Genomic DNA, 21018 nt, shown 5'->3' with positions numbered 1-21018 from the left:
TATGGCTGAACCTTGCAGAGCTAGCATGTTCAGCACTGGTTCGCAAAGTGCTTTTAGAGAGCAGAAGATCCTCCATTAGAGCCACTTATCTGGCAGAGTGGAAAAGATTCTCAGCCTGGTCTACGAAGAAAGGTGCTACAGCTACACAGTTAACATTACATTTGTTCTAGATTACTTGCTGCATTTGAAACAGGAAGGCCTAACTGTGTCATCTGTTAGGGTCCATCTAGCTGCATTCTTGACCTTTTACCCATGGGTGAACGGCTGTTCTGTTTTCTCAAACTCCATTTGCAGTTGATTGCTTAAGAGCCTTGAGAGATTGTATTCCCATGTATGGCAACCAGTCCCTCTCTGGGATCTCAACTTGATTTCACAATTCCATAGTAACTGGGATATCTTCCTACTGGCCTCTCCAAAACCTCATGCCAACAGGGAGGAACAGAGGCTCCACTTGCTGGACATCAAACGTGCACTAGCCTTCAATGTAGAAAGGACTATATCATTTTGGAAATCTATTCAGCTATTTGTAGCCATTGTAGACAGGATGAATGGTCTTCCAGTCTCAGCCCAGAAAATTTCATCATGGATCACCTCCTGTATCCATACATGCTACAATGTGGTAAAGTTCCCCACTCCTCCTGTCCTGATGGTGCATTCCACAAGGGCCCAAGCATCTTTGGCAGCATTTATGACTTAAGTTCCTATGCAGGATGTTTGTAGAGTGGCATTGTGGTCATCAGTTCAGACTTTTGCGTCTCTCACTACACCATCACCCAGCAGGCTAGAGATGATGCTGGGTTTCGCCAAGTGGTGTTACAATCGGCATATTAGAGATTACTTGAAGAAAAAATGGTTACTAACTGTTCTTCGAGATGTTGCTCGTGTCCATTCCAAACCCCCCCCACCCCCACCCCGCCTGTCCCTCTGTTGGAGTTAGCTGGCGAGAAGGAACTGAGGGAGCTGTAGTTTGGCAGGACCCTTTATACCAGCCTTTTTCATCTGTCCTGTGTGCTTCTGAATTTCCTTTTCCCCCATTGTTAAAATTGGATTTTAAATACAAGACTTCAAATATTATTCTTTTCTAATTCATCATCTCCTTGCTTGACCTGTCTGGCTCTATCAGTGAGGCATATCTGATGCCATGATTTATTATTGTGGATATGAGCTACACTGTTGCAAGCACTACATCAGGAAAGTTTTTGAACAAATTGAACAGTTGAAGGAAAACAAAGCAGAATAGTCTGTTTGAATCACAGATGCTACTGCTAATGGATGAGAAATTTTAGGAACAGTCCATTGCCCTTTTCATAATTTATTTTAATTCCATTTTCCTGTTTTTTTTCCTTTAGAGCCCCCTCTCTATATAGAAAATAAAAGGTGTATAATAAACTGAATTATCTTTTTAATCTCCTTTCTTGACAAATTCCATACGCCCTCCATAGGAAATAGTTCTTTGACCATATGTGCATATAGGTGCTCAGTTGTAGGATGCACATGCCTGTGTGCTCAGTCGGACCATTGAATCGGCAAGGTCCTCATCTTCACACTGTGCAATCTCAAGCGAGGGTATGTAGGGAGGCACAGATATACCGCTGCTGCAGTTCCTTTTCAAACATCTGCAGCTCTAGACAGAGCAGATGCATGTCCACTGCTTCCTAGAAGCTCTTTCCAGCCTGTATTGTATTGTACTTATTTCCTCTTACTTTGCACAAGATTGTGCTTTGGAGGGAGGGGGAATTCCACCATCCCAGTTTCCTGGGAATGTTTGCTTGGCCTTTCTCTTCAGCCTAGTTTCTGAGGTATGCCAAAGGCCCCAGAATTCAAATCCTGCCAGACCTGCAATACATTTCCCCTCCTCCCCCCCAAGGGCAACAGGTTTTCTAGCTGTCTCCTGTGTCCCAGAGATACTAACGTTGCATCCAAATGCAAAGTTTGCACTGGGTTTAAGAACAGGTTTCACAAAGAAATGTTCTTGAAATCAGGGGAGTTTGTTACGCGTGCCAGCATTTTTTCTGCAACATTCAGGGTCACACTGCTAGAATAATGGATGGACAACAGGGTGGACGTGTACTGTATAAATTGGGAGGGTAAGGGGATGCAAAATCCCAGTTTTTGTGCATAGAATTACTAAAACTATGGAACTGGTGCATTGTCTACCACATAGAGATTTCCCAGTTTACCTGTGTGGCCTCCAGAACACAGTGGCGAATGCCCTAAGCAGAAACTTCAATCAGGACCATGTGTGGGAGCTCAATAATCTGATCTGCCACAGCTACTGTGAAGCATAGGGCCCCCCATAGTGGATCTCTTTGCGACCCTGACCAGTATGAAATGCCAAATCTTCTGCTCCAAAATGGAATGCTGCTGCAACTCTTTAGTGGAGAACCATTCTAGTCCCCTGGCCCTGTGCTGTTTGCTGTGCCTACCCTCCAGCACCTCTAATCCCCAGCACTTTAGTCAGATTGAGGCAGTAGCAAGTGAATCTTCTTAATAGTGCCATCTTGGCCCAGACAAGTGTGGTACTCATATCTACTCCACTTTTCTAGAGGGATATCTCAACACCTCCCCCTTAGATGGGAGCTCTTGACACCCCAATTAACAGAGGTGTTAATCTGAACTTAAAGGCACTGGCTCTCAATGGATTTCAAACTTTAGAATGGGACTGACTGGTTTAGGTTCAGGCTGTACTTTTGAATAGTAGGAAGCCTTCCACATGCAAGACATACCTGCAGAAGTGGAAACGCTTTCTTTCCTGATGTTCCTGTCACTCCATATCCATTTCTGAAGCTGTTCTCTCAAGGATTCTTGGCTGCTTGTTAGAAGTAGATCCCGTCTTTTTACCTGAATTTTCTCTCCGGGTGCACCTAGCTGCTACTATGGCCTTCCATTTGTCTCTTGAAAGATTTTTTTTGTTGTTGTTTTTGCTCACCCTAGCATGGCCAGATACTTCAAGGATCTGTCCAACTTTTCCTCATATCTGGAACCCCATGTCTCCTGAGGACTTTAACTTGGTCCTCAGTGCCTTAAACTGTCCTTTCCAACCTATAGCACCTGCTCATTCCTTTATCTCTCTGTCAAGACCTCATTCCTGGTAGCTGTTCTCTCAGCTGGAAGCTGATCTGCCATACACTGCCTTCTGTTGTGACAAGGTCACATTATGTCCTCATCTTCATTTCCTGCCGAAGGTCAGGATATCAATCTACCGGTATTCTTTCCCAGATCTCACCCCTTGAGGGAAGAGGCTTGCCACCACATGTTTAGATGTTTTGAGGCCCCTCATCATCTATCTGGGCAGGACTAGATCCTTTCGAATGTCCTCATGACTGCTAGTAACCTTCTCTGAAAGAATGAAAGGACAGTCTCAGTGGAAACAGATGATCAAAGTGAGTTTCAGGTTATATCATAGCTTGCTCTGAGGCTGCCAGGGTCCAATTCCCACTTCCAGCTTACAGCCTGCTCCACCAGGGCTCAGTGTAATTTTTTTGCCTTTCTTAAAGACATTCCCATCGTAAAAATTTGCAGGGCCACAACCTGATCCTCTGTTCACATGTTTTCTAAACGTTACATCTCTGTCCAAGATGAATGCATCCTTTGGCTACACAGTTCTCCAAATTGTCCTGGATCCAATTCCTCAGCATCCCCTTCTTTGAGTTACTGCTTGTGAGCCTCCTGTGGTGGAGCACCCAGAGGGATATAGACTTGGAGGAGGAGAAGTTACTTGCCTTTCAGTAACTTGAGTTCCTTGAGATGTTTTGTTCTTGTGGGTGCTCTTGCCCTCCTTCTGCTCTGCTGTGGAATCTTTGGCTCTGTAGTTGAGAAGGACTGGAGCATCAGCAAATCTATGCCTCCATATACATCCTCGCTTGGAAATAAGAGGCTTCGTATTGTGTGGGTGGACACAGCTGATTCAGATCTCCAGTCGAGCACATGTGGGGGTATGCGCATCCTACAAAGATAAATCCATGGGGACAAAACATCTTGAACTCAAGTTGCTGAAAGATAAGTAATCTTTCCTTATTTACACAATGCAAAGGGATATCAGCTTTAACTCACTTGCAACTAATGAAATTCATTTTTTTTTAAGTACTGCACTGCACTTGAAGGCCCCTGTTTAATTTCTGTTGTTTTACAATCCCATGTTTGTATTTTCAGAATGTTTTTCCTCTCCTCTGTGTCTATGTGAAGGAGTTTCACAAATGGGAAAGAAACATAGGTTTAATCCAAAACATGCATTAATGGGAGTCTTTCCATTGACTTCCCTAGGTTTTGGGTTAGGCCCAATACTGGGGAACCAGTGAAACTGACTTTGTGCAAAGTTCTGTGAAATGTGCAAAGTAAACTGGAAGCATAGAGAAATATTTTTCCTAATCCTTCAATTAAGCTAACCTGGGACGTTACTTATAACAATTAAAGAGGTACAAATATTTTAGAAAATGTTGTCAGTGTCCTATTTTAAAAATAATTGGGACTTAATTTATCATTGCTATGTTTGAGTAATGTTTTCCACAAGAAAGGAAATGTTAGTTCACAAGTGGTTCTGAGCAGTAATTCTAGGTGATGGTTGCTATAGCACAGAGCTCTGCATGTAGCTCCCATTTAATTGCATTGATGGAAAGAGAGGGGCCGCTTCATCCTTAGTGAGTAGAAATGTTTTGCTTCCTTACACAATCAGACTTCTCAACCAGGCTGTCAGCTAAAGCATTTGTGGAATTTATTAATAGTTGACATCAGAAACGTGTATTAAGTCACTTCTGATAACCTGGAACTTTGTGTTTTTTGGGTTTTTTTTTCTCCTTCCACCTAACTAGTATGAAGTTGAAGAACTGCGACGAAAGAAAGAGATTACAGTTAGGGGGACAGATGCTTGCCCCAAACCTGTGTTTGCCTTCCACCATGCTAACTTCCCACGTGAGTATTCTGTCATTCAAGATGCTGATCAGCTTTGTTGTTGGGGTAAGGGAGGAGTGCTGGGATAACACCCTTCTGATCAGACCTGTTTGGTTTTAGAAAGATTTCGTCAGATCTACTGTAGCTTTAGAGATCTTAATCAGAAAAGTTAACCTTTAAGGAATCCTCCCACTTGTCATACCTGAGACTCTCGAAGTGAGAGACTTGAAATTGCTCCCAAACTGGGTTCTGTAGGAAAATTTCCCCAGCACTTCTGTCTTCGAACTGATGGCTTTTACTCAGATGTACATAGTTTGTATTCTTCACTTTTTTTGTTTAACTTGCAGAGTATGTAATGGATGTCTTGATCGATCAGAATTTCACAGAACCCACTCCAATTCAGTGCCAGGGCTTCCCATTGGCCCTCAGTGGCCGAGACATGGTGGGCATCGCTCAGACAGGCTCCGGGAAGACATTGGCAGTACGTGTTTGTGACCATTTCCTCTTAGTTGCTTTGTATGAGTTTCTTCTTGCTTTGCATCTCTTGGTTGGTCATTCAGACATGTGCAAAGGAAGGGTGATAGCGTTTTAAAATATGTTCTGTTTGTGTTGTAGGTGGGATAGTTAAGTAGTAACAAGCACATGGTTTGTTTTGTGTGCCTGATCTTGTCTATTTTCTGCTTGGCTGTCATACAGCCAATGTTTCCATTTTTTAGAGGGGAGCATGTTTTGTTTTTTTAAATGGACCTCACTTACTGGTTGACTTAGCCTTTGTGGTTTTAACTTGTGTAACTAATACAGGCTTGTACTTCCCACTGACACAGGCAGGAGTAGTAGGCATGTTCCCTCTAATTTTTCCCGCCCATGTGCAGAATGAATTTGTGGTGATGTGACGCATCTCCATATTGGTTCACATAACAAAATTCATGTGGCGGGGGTGGGGCCAAGGGTTTCGGTGTGTGGGAAGGGGCAGAGGGTTGGAGTGTGTGGGGGGGTGATGGCTCCGTCTGGGGTTGTGGGCTATGGGGTGGGGCCAGGGACGAGGGGTTTGAGGTGCAGGCTGTGACAAGGAGAGAGGACTCCCCGCAGCAGCACCTGGGCTGGGGAGGAGAGGCGCCTCTTGCATGGCCCCGGCAGGTCCGGGCTGGGTTGGGGCCATGGGAGGGGCACCACGCCCCTGGACCCAACCCAGCCTGGCCTGGAGCTGCCGCGGCCATGTGAGAAGCACCCCAGCCACAACCCAGCCGGGCCCGGAGTTGCTGTGGGACAGGCACCTCTCTCCCCACTGTGGCCCAGAGCACACCCAGCGCTCGCTGCATTAGGTGACTCCCTGGCTATTGCCTGGGGGAGTACGTTGAGCCGCTGCATGGGGCATAATGGCAAAGAGACGCTTTTCCCATTTCATGCACGGCGTGTTTGAGTTGCCTTGCTGCCACTGTGCCAAAGCCTTGGCGTGAATGGGGCTTGGAATCGTGTTTTGGCTGAACAAGGCACTCCACGGCCGCTCCAGGTCAGGCTGGGTTGGGGCCACGGGAGAGATGCCTCTCCCCTAGCTGCAACAGGTCTGTGGTTGGGCTGGGTTGGGTCCAGAGCTGGGGGAGCAGAATCTCTCCCAGCTGCAGCCCTGAACGCCTGCATGGCGCTTAATAGGCTGATGCGGGGCCACGCAGCTTAGAGGGAACTTGGGTTGTAGGTGTTCATTAATTCAGAAAGTCAGGCTGTCTTTTATTATGTACCTAAATGTAGACATCCAAGTTTGAAAGCTTTATTTTGCAGACACTAAAGCATGTGGTACTTGTCACTGCTTGAGGAAAGATGAAAAGGAGTACTTTTGGCACGTTAGAGACTAACAAATTTATTTGAGCATAAGCTTTCGTGAGCTACAGCTCACTTCGCTTATGCTCAGATAAATTTGTTAGTCTCTAAGGTGCCACAAGTACTCCTTTTCATTTTTGCGAATACAGACTAACACGGCTGCTACTCTGAAATCTGAGGAAAGATGTTAAGCTAAATTCACCATTACCAGGATCCAATATGATAATCATTGGTATGATCTAATATGGAAAACCCCTGTCTCTTAATTTTCATTAATTTTCTTCTATTTCAGTACTTGCTGCCTGCAATTGTTCACATTAACCACCAGCCATATTTGGAGAGGGGAGACGGTCCAATTGTAAGTGCTCCTTAGTTTTTTTCCTTTTTACATGTATAATATGTAGTTAACAGAAATGCGTAGATTAATTTTGCACCACAGTGCCATAGAGAGGAAGTTGAGAACTGTTCATTGTAGCATGTGGGTAGCAAGGTCCGAGTATCAAAAGCCCAGTGGTGATTATCAGCATGTATTAGAGCCGCTGTTAGTCGTTTTTTAGGTAATTGCATGCTGACAATCTAGTCAATTCTGCCTCTGATATCTGAACAGAGATAATTAATTATCTTAGCTTGAAACTGTGTTCTCCACTCAGCTATACTGGACGGGTTTTGTTTGGTTTTTTTCCCCCTCCCTGCAGTGTTTGGTTCTAGCACCTACCCGAGAGCTGGCCCAGCAAGTCCAGCAGGTGGCTGATGATTATGGCAAATGTTCAAGACTTAAGAGTACCTGCATATATGGAGGAGCACCCAAAGGTCCCCAAATTCGAGACTTGGAGAGAGGTAATGTTATTCTTGTGTGTTTACAAATTCACTGTTGCAGGAACTGTGCTTAAGGTAGCAGGAAAATATGATACTGTAAAATATAGTAAGAAGTGATTTTCTTTTTAAAAAAAGCCTGTTTGGCAAGGTGCTAAGCATGATCACAGCCCCATCAACTGCTACAATTCACTGCAGTTGTACCTCCAGTCAGAGCAGTGGTGTGCATACAACAGTACCAGTCATCGACATTTGTCTTGCAACTTATTTAGATAGCTCTTTTTCCTCCCCTCTTTTCTTTGTGCACCCTCCCCATATGACAGTCTTTACAGCTGCCAACTTTCTAATCGCATAAAACTGAACACCTTACCCCTGCTCCTTCCCTGAGGCCACACCCCCTTCCCAGGAGCCAGACCGGCTGGCTGCTTCCAGGGTTCAGCATGGAGCCAGGACAGGTAGGGACTAGCCTGCCTTACACCCACTGGACTTTTAACAGCCTGGTCGGCAGTGCTGACCAGAGCTGCCAGGGTCCCTTTTCGACTGGGTGTTCTGGTCAAAAACAGGACACCTGGTCACCCTAAGTGTCCGCTTCTACCTGTTTATTGGGAAGAGACCACATTTATTGACTGTGGGTCAAGGTTTAGGATTGACTGCCCCTCAGGTTGAACTTCAAGCATTCTACCTCCAAAGTTGTTTAAACGGTCAACCTCAATTTCTTAGTATATAGCAGAACTTTTTACAAAAATATCTACAAGTTTCCTTCCAACTTTTTTGTTCTCAGAGATTTGCCTTCATAAATTGTATCTTCAGTTGGAGTGGGGGAGAATTGGCATAATTTCTGGAGTGTGATTTACACTAGAAATTAGATTGGCATAACTCCTGTTCAGGGTTGCGAAAAATCCACACCCCCTGAACGACATAGTTAAGCTGACCTAAGTCCCTGGGTTGACTGTGCATTGTCTACAGAAGAATTCTGTCAACCTAGCTACTGCCTCTCAGAGAGATGTATTATCTATGCTATTGGGAGAACCCTTGCTGTCAGTACATTTTGCCTACACTGAAGTGCTTCACTTGGCAGCTGTAGCAGGTTAAGTCTAGACATACCCTATGGCATGAACTTCTCTACCCTATTTCTCTTCAAAAATAGTGACACCAAGGGGAAATAATAATTGCCCTACTGTTTCTCACCCTTCTGAAGCAGTCCTAGGATGCAAGAATGCACAGGCTGCATGGGCTTCTGAAAGATGTGTCCTCTGAAGCACTTAAGGCCAAATCCCCTGCATAGTAACCATGGATCTTTTCTTCCTATGCGTAGTCAACATACCCTTTCTAACTGCCATCACTTCCATAAGGAAGGTTCAAAGTTAAGCATGCTGTCCAGAGAGGCACAGTTCTGTGTGGGCCACCAAGATAAAATAGTGCCCTAGAGTCACCCAGTCTCCCCAAGGGCAACTTCATTGATCCAAGAATGTAGGGTTAATTTCATTCTGCCCCAAACCAAAGAACATGATACAATGGTGTGAGAAAGATGGGAGGAGGGCTGTCAAGTTGTATCTAAGCTGTACAGACCTCTTCAGGAAATCCAAGTTTCTCTTATACATCCCTGTAGTCAAAGAAAAGACCTGTTCCAAAGCTTCAGTATTCCCATAGATAAAAGGCATGCATAGCAGAAGCCTAAAAGACCAAAGGTGCAGCCCCACCCAAGAAAATCTTCACACAGTCCACTAGAGAAGCAGCGACTTCCTGGGTAGAGAGGTCAGAACTCATGAAGAGATCTGTGGAGCCACAGCTTGGTCCCTTGTCATGCTTTCTCCAGGTGTTGAAAGTAGACATCCTCTACTCTAGGAGTGTAGCATTTGATTGGGAAGTGCTATAGAATATGGCGCCCTCAGTCTTTCAAATTGCCCTCCTTTTTGTGTAAATAGTTGATGAGAATCCTCTTCTCACTGTAAACGCTGTCAAATATAGAGTATAGAGAAGGAAAAACTTCTTTCAGCTATAAATTTTCTTTCTGGGATTCTTTTATGATCAACTGTTTACACTGCTGTGGAGGAATGAATTAACATCAGTGTGTTAAATACAGTGGATCTAAGAGGAGTCTTTCTCTTGAGTCTCTATTTTGACCTTGGACTCAACGCTCTGTTACAAATGTTTGTTCTATATGTTGCCCTTAAGTATATTAGTATTTTTTCCCTCCAGCTTTGGAAGCTGCTGTTCTTGGAATTTGGTCTGAAGTCCTGGCCTAGAACTAAAAGATTTGATCTGCCACCAGCAGCCAGGGAGACTGTTTGATATGGAGTTTCCTCAGAGAGGAAAATTCTACCTTCGTCAGTCTCTAAACTGCTCACTGGACAGCTCCATGAGTTTGGAGGGCTTAACTGTGAGACTCAAGTGGAAATAATGTCTCCTTTTTAGGAACATGAGAATTGTCATACTTGACCATTAGTCTGTTTAGGCTTATATCTTGAATAGTAGCAGATGCTACAGAGGAAAACAGATGCCCATTTTCCACAATAATTGCCTAATTTAAACAATACTGTACAACATTTCCTCTTTCTGTATACAAAGCCATCTGAGAAAATGAAAGGTTGAGCTATCTAGTAGCTGTTGCATAGGGTGTGGCTTCCTGTGTTACTACAAAGGGGCTAATTAGATACAGTATTGGAAATACAGTATTGGAAACTTAGCTGGGACTTAAACTTTTATTCCTCTACAAACTAAGCTCTCTAGAGTTAATATCTTTGGATGAGGGGGATTCAGCTGGACTAGAAGCATTGGTTAATTTTACCTTTTCTGCTATTGTTGAGTCTTTACATTTCCTCTCTGTGTAATTTCTGGGAGGAGGCTGTCTGCTCCTGGACTGTATTCAAGGTTCTAATTGTAGTGTAACAGTAACTTCAGAATGGCTAATAAAATGATTACGGATGCCTAAAGTTCCTGGTAAAATAGTAGTGACTCAATCTAACGCACACATACAAGGGAAGTATTATAACAAATTTACTGCCAAAAGTGTGGGTTTTTTTATGACTGTAGAAATATAAGCCCCTCCCTCTTGTGTGTTGAAGGCGTTGAGATCTGCATTGCCACACCTGGCCGCTTGATTGACTTCCTGGAGGCAGGAAAGACCAATCTTCGTCGATGTACATACCTTGTGCTGGATGAAGCGGATAGGATGTTGGATATGGGCTTTGAACCCCAAATTCGTAAAATTGTTGACCAGATAAGGGTACGTGAACCTCTTTATTTATAGTTTCCTTCATATTCCCACTCAAAATATATCATCCAAATAGCATTATTTCCCTTTCTTTTAGCCTGACCGGCAAACTCTAATGTGGAGTGCCACTTGGCCAAAGGAAGTGCGCCAGCTTGCTGAGGATTTTCTGCGTGACTATGTTCAAATCAATGTCGGCAACCTGGAGCTGAGTGCTAACCACAACATCCTGCAAATAGTGGATGTATGCATGGAGAGCGAGAAGGACCATAAGTATGGCCGTTGTTCTGCTATCCCAATTTTTTGGGGGAGTGGGGTGGGGGAGAAAGGAGGCTTAAAATCTTCATTGCACAGGAGTATTTTTAAAAATGATCAGTCCACTGCAGTTACTTGCAGTCATGTAATTTTTCACTACTGAAACTTGCCAACCAATTTAATCCCCTTGTCATCTAGTTGCTTATAGCTGTTCACTAATGTTATTAAATAGTAAGATAATTTAATTCTTCATAAATAGTACTGAACCAGTTCTCTCTTAAGTGGTTGCTTATTACAGGTGTTCTCTCAAAATAATATGTTGAAAGCTCTCTCCTGTGTTTTTGTAAATACATCTTAGCTCTTCCTTTTGTTGTAGACTAATTCAACTGATGGAAGAAATCATGGCTGAGAAAGAGAACAAAACTATCATATTTGTTGAGACAAAAAGACGATGTGATGACCTCACCCGAAGAATGCGCAGGGATGGGTGAGTATCTTGTTTACAGTTTTTATTTCCCATTAGGAATCCCTAAACTGTAGACTGGGGAGAAAGAGGGGGCAGTGCTTATGTTGCTAGACTTGGAAGTGGTCTTTCCCTTCAGCCCGTTAGCCAGATGTAATACTGGGGCTTCTCGAAGGTTCCATCACATTGAAGAACTATATAAGAGGGACAGCGTGCTGGCCTACTTGGGACATAATGAATGCTGCAATGTGTATGAGACAGTCATGGCAAAGGGATTTTGTCAGTATAGTAGGCATGATTGGATTAAGCACTAGTTATTAGTATCTTTAAGAATGATGGGTGCTTTCAGCCTGTACAGAAACAGATCCCTCTTGAATAGTTTACATTTTAAGTAGAGAACTGACAAAGGAGGGAAGGAATGCATAAGTATTTCTTAATGATTTTAATCCTTGCCTGTTTTTTCTTAACAATAAAGCTTCTTGTTACCTCTCTAAAACAATGTGCATCTTCCATTTGGCAGCTGGCCAGCTATGTGTATCCATGGAGATAAGAGTCAGCCAGAAAGAGATTGGGTACTTAACGGTGAGTGCAGTGTCTGGGAGAGCTGATAACCTTGAACTATTGAAGATCTTCTGCTTGATTTAGGCAAACACATTTCCCCCTGTGTTGTCTTTCTCTGAGATGCACACACTATCTGTGTTAATTGATTTGCCTGTAGTCCTAAAATGGTTTTTGTTTAGCCTTTATACTTGTTAATTTCAGTACTGGGAGGTTGTTGCAGAGAACCACTCCTCTGTGTCTAGCCCAAAAGGATTTGACAACTTCTAAGCAGTCTTTGTGTGCTTCCCATGTTTCTCTCTCAAAAAAATTCCCATTCTGTTTGGATTCTGGAAAGGACAAACATAACTTAAATCCACAATCTTCAACATAGTTTGTGACTCCTAGTCTGTTTTCACAGTAGATTCTTGTCTTGCAGAATTCCGTTCTGGAAAGGCTCCTATCCTCATCGCTACAGATGTTGCATCTCGTGGGCTAGGTTTGTACATACAGGCCTCTCTTGCCTGCTGCTCCATATTTTTCTTCTTTGAACTCAAAAATATTTTCTTAAAAAATTCAAAGCGTGATTTTCCCCCACATGTGAAATACCTTTTTTTAACATTACTCTTTTTTTTTTCTTTCATATTCAAAGTCTCTTCCTGCTCCTAATGAACAGGCTTTGGTCTGCAGCAAGGCCTAGGCATGACTAATCGATCGCCAAGAGGGAGAAGAGACGTCCAATTATGCAACCCAATCCTTCCACTGCACCCACTTCCTGCCCAATTCCAGCTTTTTGTGGCTGGATAGCTAGGGCTGGATTGCTCCCAATTTACAGAGGGGATCAGATAAAAGTTGAAATAGAGAGTCGTGTGAAAGAGTAGTTCAACATAAAATAATTAACAATACATAGATGATGTATACAAATAAATCCCTGCATACACATAATTTCCCCATCAGATGTGCTCACATCTGGGAAAGCGTTGCTCCAGATTTTCTATTTTCACAAATAGTCTTTCCAGCTCTGTGTTAGCTGTAGGCAGGTTCTCTTATATGCCTTCAGCATATACTATCCAAGTGTGGTGTTGAATCAGAATTACATAGTTTATTTCACTGATGTGAAAATGATCTTTCTGGATGCACAAGTTAAAACACCCCCTTTTAATAAGTGTATTTGCAGTATGAAACCTTTGTGTTTAAACATTAACCTTTCTCCCTTATACGTTTGCCCAGTGTAAGTTTAAAAATATTCTAAAGCAGTTTTGGTCCTTCTGCAGTCTTACTTTCCAGACTTGGCAAAGAGGGCCATATACCAGAATTAGTGCCTCAGTGGTCTGTTCCATTGTGGCAAGTCTTAAGTAAAACTATTGCAAGTGATCCATGAAGAAGCACAGAGGGAAATTCTGTGATTACAGAAGAGTTTATTTGAAACCTTTTTTTAATATTCTGAAAGGGTGGCTGCACTGTGCATCTCAAGGTCATTTAAATGTTGGCAAACTAGTGTTAGACTTGGCAGCCTTCATTCACATAACCTTAACCCCACCCCCACCCCCAAAATTGTCCAATACTTCCTCTAAGAGGTGATTAAATGGACTTCAGTCTCTGCCCTCTAGGGTCATGTCTGGACCTGTGCAGTTAGAACTTGGGCCTGTTGGGAGAAGGGACTGAGGCCGGAAACTAGTTTATATGAAAGAGAGCTGCTTTCTGTAGCAGTGTTTTTTAAACAGGCTTGCTATGTGCTGGTAGCTTCTTTGTGCATCTTGCCTAGACATTTAAAACAGCCCCACCCCCAAAAATGCTCCCCCAAAACAACTCAATTGGATATCTCTCGAGAAAACACTCCCCGTTCCCCTCCCACCCACTTCACCCAAGCTGTGGGGGAAAGGTGCATCGTCTGTTTCTTGTTACTAAACAACATCTCTGCTTGTTTTGGGGCCCTGAGTTTGCTGCTTTTTAAAATAAAGTCACTTAACTGGCAAACTCCTGGACGACTTCCTCCAAGATCCTGGAAAGTGAAGGCTACTACATAAATAACTTAAAACAGGGGTGCGCGCTTTTTGGCTGAGTCACCAGGGCTTTCCCTCATCCCAATGGAATATTGGTTTCCAAAAAGCTCCTTCCAGGTAAGTTCTGGGTCCCATAATGACTTTTGTGATAATCTCCAGAAGAGAGGTCCTCCCTCTGCACTGATTTTTTTTTTGTTACTCTTCACTCTGTTAAACTAAAAACATTGAATTTCTTTTGTTTTGTTTTCTTTAACAGAAGCTTTGATATCAGCTGCAGATCATTCTCAGTGCAGGGTCGGGGGCATATCTACACTGGTGGTCGAAGCAGCTCTCTAGACGAGCATGTCTGCTAGTTTATATCACTCCTGATTAACAGTCAGAGACTCAATCTGTGCCATAGGGTATTTTGGTTGTCTGACAAAGGGTATGTGTCCCAGGCAGCTGGCCAGATCACTTTTACAATTTGTTCTTGATCTTGCTACGGTATCTTCTAAAAGCGCAGGAAGATTGTGACTGTGCACAAATACATTGGAGCATGCTAGACTGGAGAAACCAAATCTTGTACTTGCTCTGATCTTTCTTCTCCCTGATATGTGCACATACAGGACCACCTTTTTAATCTGGAGAACATCCCCTGCCTTTTCTGGCCTTCCCCTCAAAAAAAATCAAGTCAGTAGTGTCTGTACTATTAGCTACAATTCTGGGTGCTTTCTGCCAGGAAAGCGCTTCCCTGTACCCACTTGGTAATTCAACTCGCTTTGCTGCTCATGGATGTGCGGAATGATATTGGCTAAGGATCATGTAGCCTGCTGCTTGTCAGACTCTAGTTAAACTCTGGCTGTGAAGATGTGATTGTGCCTATCATATTTTCCCCTCCCTTACCCGTATACTTTTCCCATTAAAATAGTCTGTTATTGCACCAAGGACCCTAGTTGGAGACTCGCGCAGCCCCCTGTGAAATCTGCCTTCTCACTCCCTTTTTGGTGTGATTCAGGACTTTGGAGTCAGCAAAGACTAAGGAGACCCCTTTGCTGTAATAAGAAACAGACATAAAGTCCCCTCTTGCCACTACACACCCCTTGTTTTTATTTTCTCCCTGTCCCCTCTTTGAAATTGATGAAGTCTGGGCTATAGATGCAGTCTGACCCTTTGGATATAATTTTTGTATCTTCATTTTTTTGACATTCGCCCCTATTAACCCCGGGTGGGGCCAAAAAGCGTTGGAGGACCTGAAATTTTTACCTGAACCCAGGTTCTCCGGCACTTCACAACCAAATGGGGCTACAGAGAAGCATCTAAGCCAGTTCACAGAGCGAGCGTATGTGGGGACTTCTCGCTGCCATGGACCCTTGATGCATGCTCCCCGCGCTCCAGTGGTCCCGTGTCAGAGGGCGGAGTTTTCGAAAGGAGGCCGCCAAAAATAAAAGGCAAAGAGACGGGATCGGCTGCAGCGGTTTCCCACAGGAGGAGGGAGTGTGCATCGGTCTGGTAACAAACAGAGAATGTTTCTCTCTTTTAAAAAAAAAAAAAAAATTACAAAAATCTGTGTTTTATCTTGGATATTTTCTGTATATTCTTCTTAAAATACAGATTTTTTTTTTTCATGAACTGTAAGGACATTTTTTATTGTAATACCATTCTGTTTTAACATTGCTTATCATAGCAAATATTTCTTCTACTGTAGGTGTTTTAACTAAAACGTTACACTAACATTTACTTAGTTTCTGCCCCATAAATTTACAAAATCTGATTTCCCAACAGAGAACAGAATATTTTGATATCTCCTAGGGTTTAATGGCATTTCTGCAAAAGATACAGCTTTTTTTCTTTTTGAGCACAGTTACCCAGTTCAGTCTAACATTTCAAGTTTTGACTTGGACAATCTTAAATTCTATGACTAAAATTCAAAAGTTTGCTAACATTGGGCTTAGTAGCATGGTGAAATGTTAGTGCAACGCATTCTCATAATAACTAAAAAGACAGGTAAAATGTCTTAGTTGTGGTTTTATATATTTTTTTAAAATAAGATGGCAGGATTTGACTACTGTGGTGTAACTGGGATGCCTTAAATTCTAGGATAGGGGAAGTCATTCAGTATATTTTATAGTCCTTAAAACTCATAGTGAAGTAAAAGCCTTTCATTTTTAATTTTCACATGCTTGATTGGAAGGTAAGTTATCTCATTGCAGTTAGCCTTTAATAGGCTTCTCCCAACAGAGTAAAAGCCTCCCTGTCGCAGATCTCTCCCTCTTCCACCCTAGCTTGCTGTGTCCACAACAAAGGTGGCATTTTTATTTGTTCCAGATCATGTTTCTCTAAAGGAGAGGGGACTAAAATCAGTAAAAAAATTCAGATGGCATTGTGTAAAGAACCTCTCACGTGGCACAAAAATGTACAAGGGAAGGGTGAATTTGAATGGAGAGAACTGCTTTAAGATTTGCCATCAGTTTTCAGGTCATTGGCCTTTGATCCATGTATGGCTCAAATTTAAACCTTCTACTCTTTTGGGATGAGTCTCTTGTTTTTATTCCATTCCATTACTAACTTGTTTTTTTCTCTTATTACTGTCACCTGCATTCGTGCTCCCCACCTTTCGTTGGCACGTCCTTCTCTTCCTCTCCCCTTTCCTCCACCTACCCCCTCACTGTGCTTCGCTACCTGGGCACCTCGCAAGATGTGGAAGACGTTAAGTTTGTGATAAACTACGACTATCCGAACAGCTCTGAGGATTATGTGCACCGAATCGGCCGCACTGCCCGTAGCACCAACAAGGGCACTGCCTACACATTCTTCACACCGGGGAACCTGAAACAAGCCAGGGAGCTGATCAAAGTGTTGGAGGAAGCCAACCAGGCCATCAATCCGAAACTGATGCAGCTTGTGGACCACAGAGGAGGAGGTGGTGGTGGTGGAGGTAAAGGCACATGGGAAGGGGTTGGAAAGGTGGAATAGGTGCCCCATCTTGAAGGAGGATAGGTGTAAAGAGGCAGAGCAAAACACCTTCATAATTAAACCATCTCAACATCAGACTGCTGCTGTCTGGCTGCTTATATATAGACTTACAGTAATAAATATTTGATTTAAAACCTATTAATTTGGGGCATACATACCCAATTTAGGGCCCTTCTAGCTAACTGAAGGAGGCCGTTCAGTGTTTTAATCATAGCCATAGGATTTCTTTACTCAGCAACAGTGTCCTGAAGAGAATGGCCTCTGTGTGAATTGGTAAAGTACTTTTATTTCCTGTAGCCATGTCCTGCTTCCCACCTAATTGAACCACAGTTAGTAGTCTGATACTCTCCCTTCTTACAGGGTGGAGTCCTGCCTCCAAGCCCACAAGGAAACAAATTAAATTTGACCAAGTCAGTGCTATATTTCTTCCAGTGTGTTTCTGTTCTGCTCTCTCTCATATCTTGGGGTAGATCAGGATTTGAATTTAGTATCCACAGTTTAGATAAAAAGAAGGCAAAGTTGTGCAGGAATATTTGCAACCCAGTCAATTGAAAATGTTGTTAACGGCCTCTGGCCCTGTTGTCATGGGACTGTTGACTTTAGTGGTGAGAGAGTAATTAAAACCATTGTGAGAATTCAGTGGTTTATAGACCTTTCTTATTTGAGTTATCCACAGTACTGAACCCCACTGTATTCACTACCAGGAGGTCGTTCTCGTTACCGTACTGCTGCCAGTTCAGCCAACAATCCTAACCTGATGTACCAGGATGAGTGTGAACGGAGGCTCCGGGGAGTAAAAGATGGCCGGAGAGACCGTGACCGTGGCGACAGTTTTGCCAATGGAGCCAACAAAACCTATGGCAGTGCTTATGGAAGTCCGAATTCCACCTTTGGGGCACAGCAGAGCCAATATGGCTATGCCCAAGGGAGCTATGGAGCAGCTGCCTATGGCACAAGTGGTTATGGCACTGCAGAATACAATGCTAGTGGCTATGCTGCCACTAGCACTGCCACCGCTGGGAGAACCGCTCAAACCGCCACCCAACCGCAGTATGCAGGGATAGCTCGATCAGGCCAGCAGCCGCAGCCTCTCATGTCACAACAATTTCCTCAGCCTCCAGCCACTAACATGATAGGCTATATGGGACAGACTGCCACATACCAGTATCCACCACCCCCCCCACCCCCTCCCCCTTCACGCAAATGAGACCACTTGGCTGCTGGTGACCAGTCTAGACCTCTTGCATTTAAAGGAAACTTCTTTCTTTCTTTTTTTCCCCCACTTTTTTGTCTTTCTCAAGCAGATTAGATTTAGCATTCACCATCCCAGTTCCTCCTTCCCACCAAAAATGGCCCCCCAGTCCACAATTACTTATCTTGTGGGTTTTTAACTATATATATATATATATATATATATATACACACACACACACACGACTGGAATTTTTTTTTTGTCTTGCATGTTGAGGAAATTGGAACGACTTTTTTTATTTTCTCTTAAAAGAAAATAGGTATAAAGCAGATAGGTCCTAGCCCAATCTTTTTGGTGTCTGAGGTTTGTGTGTGAAAACTTACTGCAGAACTGGGGAGGCCTCTGTACTAGAACATGCTAACTTAATTTCAGGAGGTATTGAGAGGTGGGGAATTCTGGGGAGTCAAGGCACGCTTCCTTTAACATAATAAATCCAAGGGAGCAGTGTTCATTTGTTTTCTAGATTTGAGATTTTTTTTTTTTAAATAACTGAATATTGATGCTTCTATTCTGGCATAAGTAAACTTCTAAGGAAAACTCTTGCTTGTTTGGCTCAGTTTGGAGGCATTCTGAGTGTTTCACCACCGATAGTGTAAAACTATTCTGGTTGGCATTTTTGCAGCTCCTGGTTGCAGCAGCTTCCTTCTGAAGTAAGTTCTATGATCTGTGGTAAGGAGAAGGGGAATAAAGCCCCAGTGTCAGAGACCAGAAACCTGTTTTCGTTTGGTGTCTCAAACCCCAGATCTAATCACTGTAAGAACTTCTGTTAAAATGTAACATCTATTTGAAATATTTACCATTGAAATTCTTTCCCAATGATTGTTAAATTGTAGGAATGGATGGAATCTACAGATGGATGGAATCTGGTTACTGACTTCGTAAATCAGCTTCTGTCCTCAAATTCCCATTGCTGGGGTCACCAAGATAACTATTCAGTAGAAGGCACAGAAACACTGACCAGAATTAAGATGATGATCAGTACTGTTTGTGTATATTCTTAGTGAGCAAAGCACCTGGTCATGGGGAGTGTTCAGAATGCCGCTGTGCTGAGTGAAATGTAGCAAAGTTTTCCACTTAAAACTTACTGGGATTTGGTGGGGTGGGGGGAGGCGCAACTGGAAACCCCTCGTCATGAGGTGAGGAGAGAGCTGGTTAGTGTCCTGATTCTGAAGCTGCTTTTCCTTCATACGCTGGACTGCCTAGTGCTTTCCCTGGCATTTTTCCAGCCCCGGCAGTCCCTTTTGAGCTCAGTCCTTGCAGGTAGGTAGTATTTTAGGAAATGTTAGAAAAAAGTGGAAATTTAGTAAACATTTTAATTCAATCTTGTTTATTCTACAGGCTAAGGTAGGTGTGGGGGTTTTCCCCTTTTAAATAGTAAAGTGTGTCTACTTTGTGATTGCCATGAGGAGACGGTTCTGGGGCAGTAGATCATAGTGAGAGTTGGCTGCTCTTGTATTCGGATAACTTGGCAGGAAATCGGAGCCATACACCGATGTTGCAAGGCACAATCCTTGCGTTACAAGAGTTTGTTGTGACTTTATTTTCTATTGGGGGAGTCTGTAGTAGTCACAAACAAGGCATCTCAACCCTTCTGAAAGACAGCCCAAACCTTCTGTAGGAGAGGAGAACATTTGATAGCTGCAGGAGAGAGGGCTTGCTTAAAGAAAGCTTTTTTTAGACATCTTCCCCTTTGGACATAGTGTGAGGGGTGGGATGAATATATGGTTTGTGTGCAGCATACAGGTAGGTTATCAGCACAGTGTCAGGGGACAGCTAACTCCCTTAACACCCCCATCTTTCTTATGTTGAGGCTATTTTAAAAATTAACTAGTACTTTGGCAAGAAATGTTTGTGCTTGTGTGTTTAAATGATGGCCACAAATGAACTCTTACTGTCCCAGCACTGACTGATCTGTTGTCTTTTATCTCCCCCACAAGCAAGCGTGGAGCTATTCTTCATTTGTGAGTTTCTGTGGGCGTGGAAGGGCATGGGGTGGGACACACTGCCTAGCTGGCTTTAAAAAGGGTCTCTGGAAAGCCAAAACTACCTTGTGGTGTGCTGTAGCTTTCACTTCTTCCTTCAGGGACTTGGGTAGATGTAAAACAGTTATGCTGAGGTCTTGCCATTCTTTATTGTAACTTTGTCAGCTGCAGTCCAGTCTCTCTCATGCCCGACTTGAATGTTAACTTGATCGTTGAATGCACAGTAGCATGTGCTGCCCCCTGTCTCACCTGGTGCTTGCTGTTCTGTTCCATATACCAGCTAAAGAGCCCTTGTTGACAGTGTTAACATCTATTAATGTTTGCATTGTTCTCAATCTGTAAGTGTTTGTGGGAATGTCAAATGAGTCTGGCATCTCCTTCCTTCCCACTTCCTGAAACAACGTACTGTGTGGATTTCTCTCAACAACTGAAGAGTTAGTGGCTTTTGTGGGGGATCAGTGCTCTGTTTCACACCTTTGCTGGTCTCTGGACACATTCCTGTTGTATTAACGAAGACTTGAATTGAGAGATTCATAAATTTGTGATGTTCAGACAGGATGCTAAGAGCTATGTTACTATTCTTAGTTTGTAAATTGTCCTTTTGATACCATCTTGTTTTCTTTTGTAGGTATAAATAAAACACTGTTGTCAATAAAATGTGAGCACTTGTTTTTATTTCCAGACCATAAATGGTTTTTCCCCCCATTCGCCACTTACCCCATTTTATATAACAAAAAATAATCCAGGGAATAGTCATATCTGTCAGCAACCAAATATATTTTAATAAAAATGCTTGGTATCTGTAGAACATTAGGGACTGTGATCGAAAGGGGTTGATTAGAGCAGAA

At 43.1% G+C, this 21018-nt stretch overlaps 1 protein-coding gene across 3 annotated transcripts in view; it reads left to right on the top strand.

Annotated features, from left to right (window-relative positions):
* DDX17 (DEAD-box helicase 17) overlaps positions 1–20827 on the top strand; it is a 31150-nt gene extending 10323 nt beyond the window's left edge. For 2 of the 3 annotated variants that reach the window (XM_043501587.1, XM_038403036.2), the window contains exons 3-13: positions 4809–4908; positions 5235–5368; positions 6995–7060; positions 7398–7539; positions 10581–10741; positions 10827–10999; positions 11358–11468; positions 11965–12026; positions 12421–12480; positions 16659–16898; positions 17641–20827. In XM_043501587.1, coding sequence (XP_043357522.1) covers positions 4809–4908; positions 5235–5368; positions 6995–7060; positions 7398–7539; positions 10581–10741; positions 10827–10999; positions 11358–11468; positions 11965–12026; positions 12421–12480; positions 16659–16898; positions 17641–18143 — 1752 coding nt within the window. In that variant the 3' untranslated portion in view covers positions 18144–20827. Of the gene's footprint in view, positions 1–4808; positions 4909–5234; positions 5369–6994; positions 7061–7397; positions 7540–10580; positions 10742–10826; positions 11000–11357; positions 11469–11964; positions 12027–12420; positions 12481–14240; positions 15387–16658; positions 16899–17640 lie in introns of those variants that run through there. The other variant, XM_043501590.1, reaches the window with a different exon arrangement.
* The last annotated feature ends 191 nt before the right edge of the window (positions 20828–21018 follow it).

This window comes from Dermochelys coriacea, chromosome 1 (genome assembly GCF_009764565.3).
Source record: "Dermochelys coriacea isolate rDerCor1 chromosome 1, rDerCor1.pri.v4, whole genome shotgun sequence".
Taxonomy (NCBI): domain Eukaryota; kingdom Metazoa; phylum Chordata; order Testudines; family Dermochelyidae; genus Dermochelys; species Dermochelys coriacea.
The sequence above is the reverse complement of the archived record's forward strand: the minus strand, read 5'-3'. Positions and strand labels throughout refer to the sequence as shown.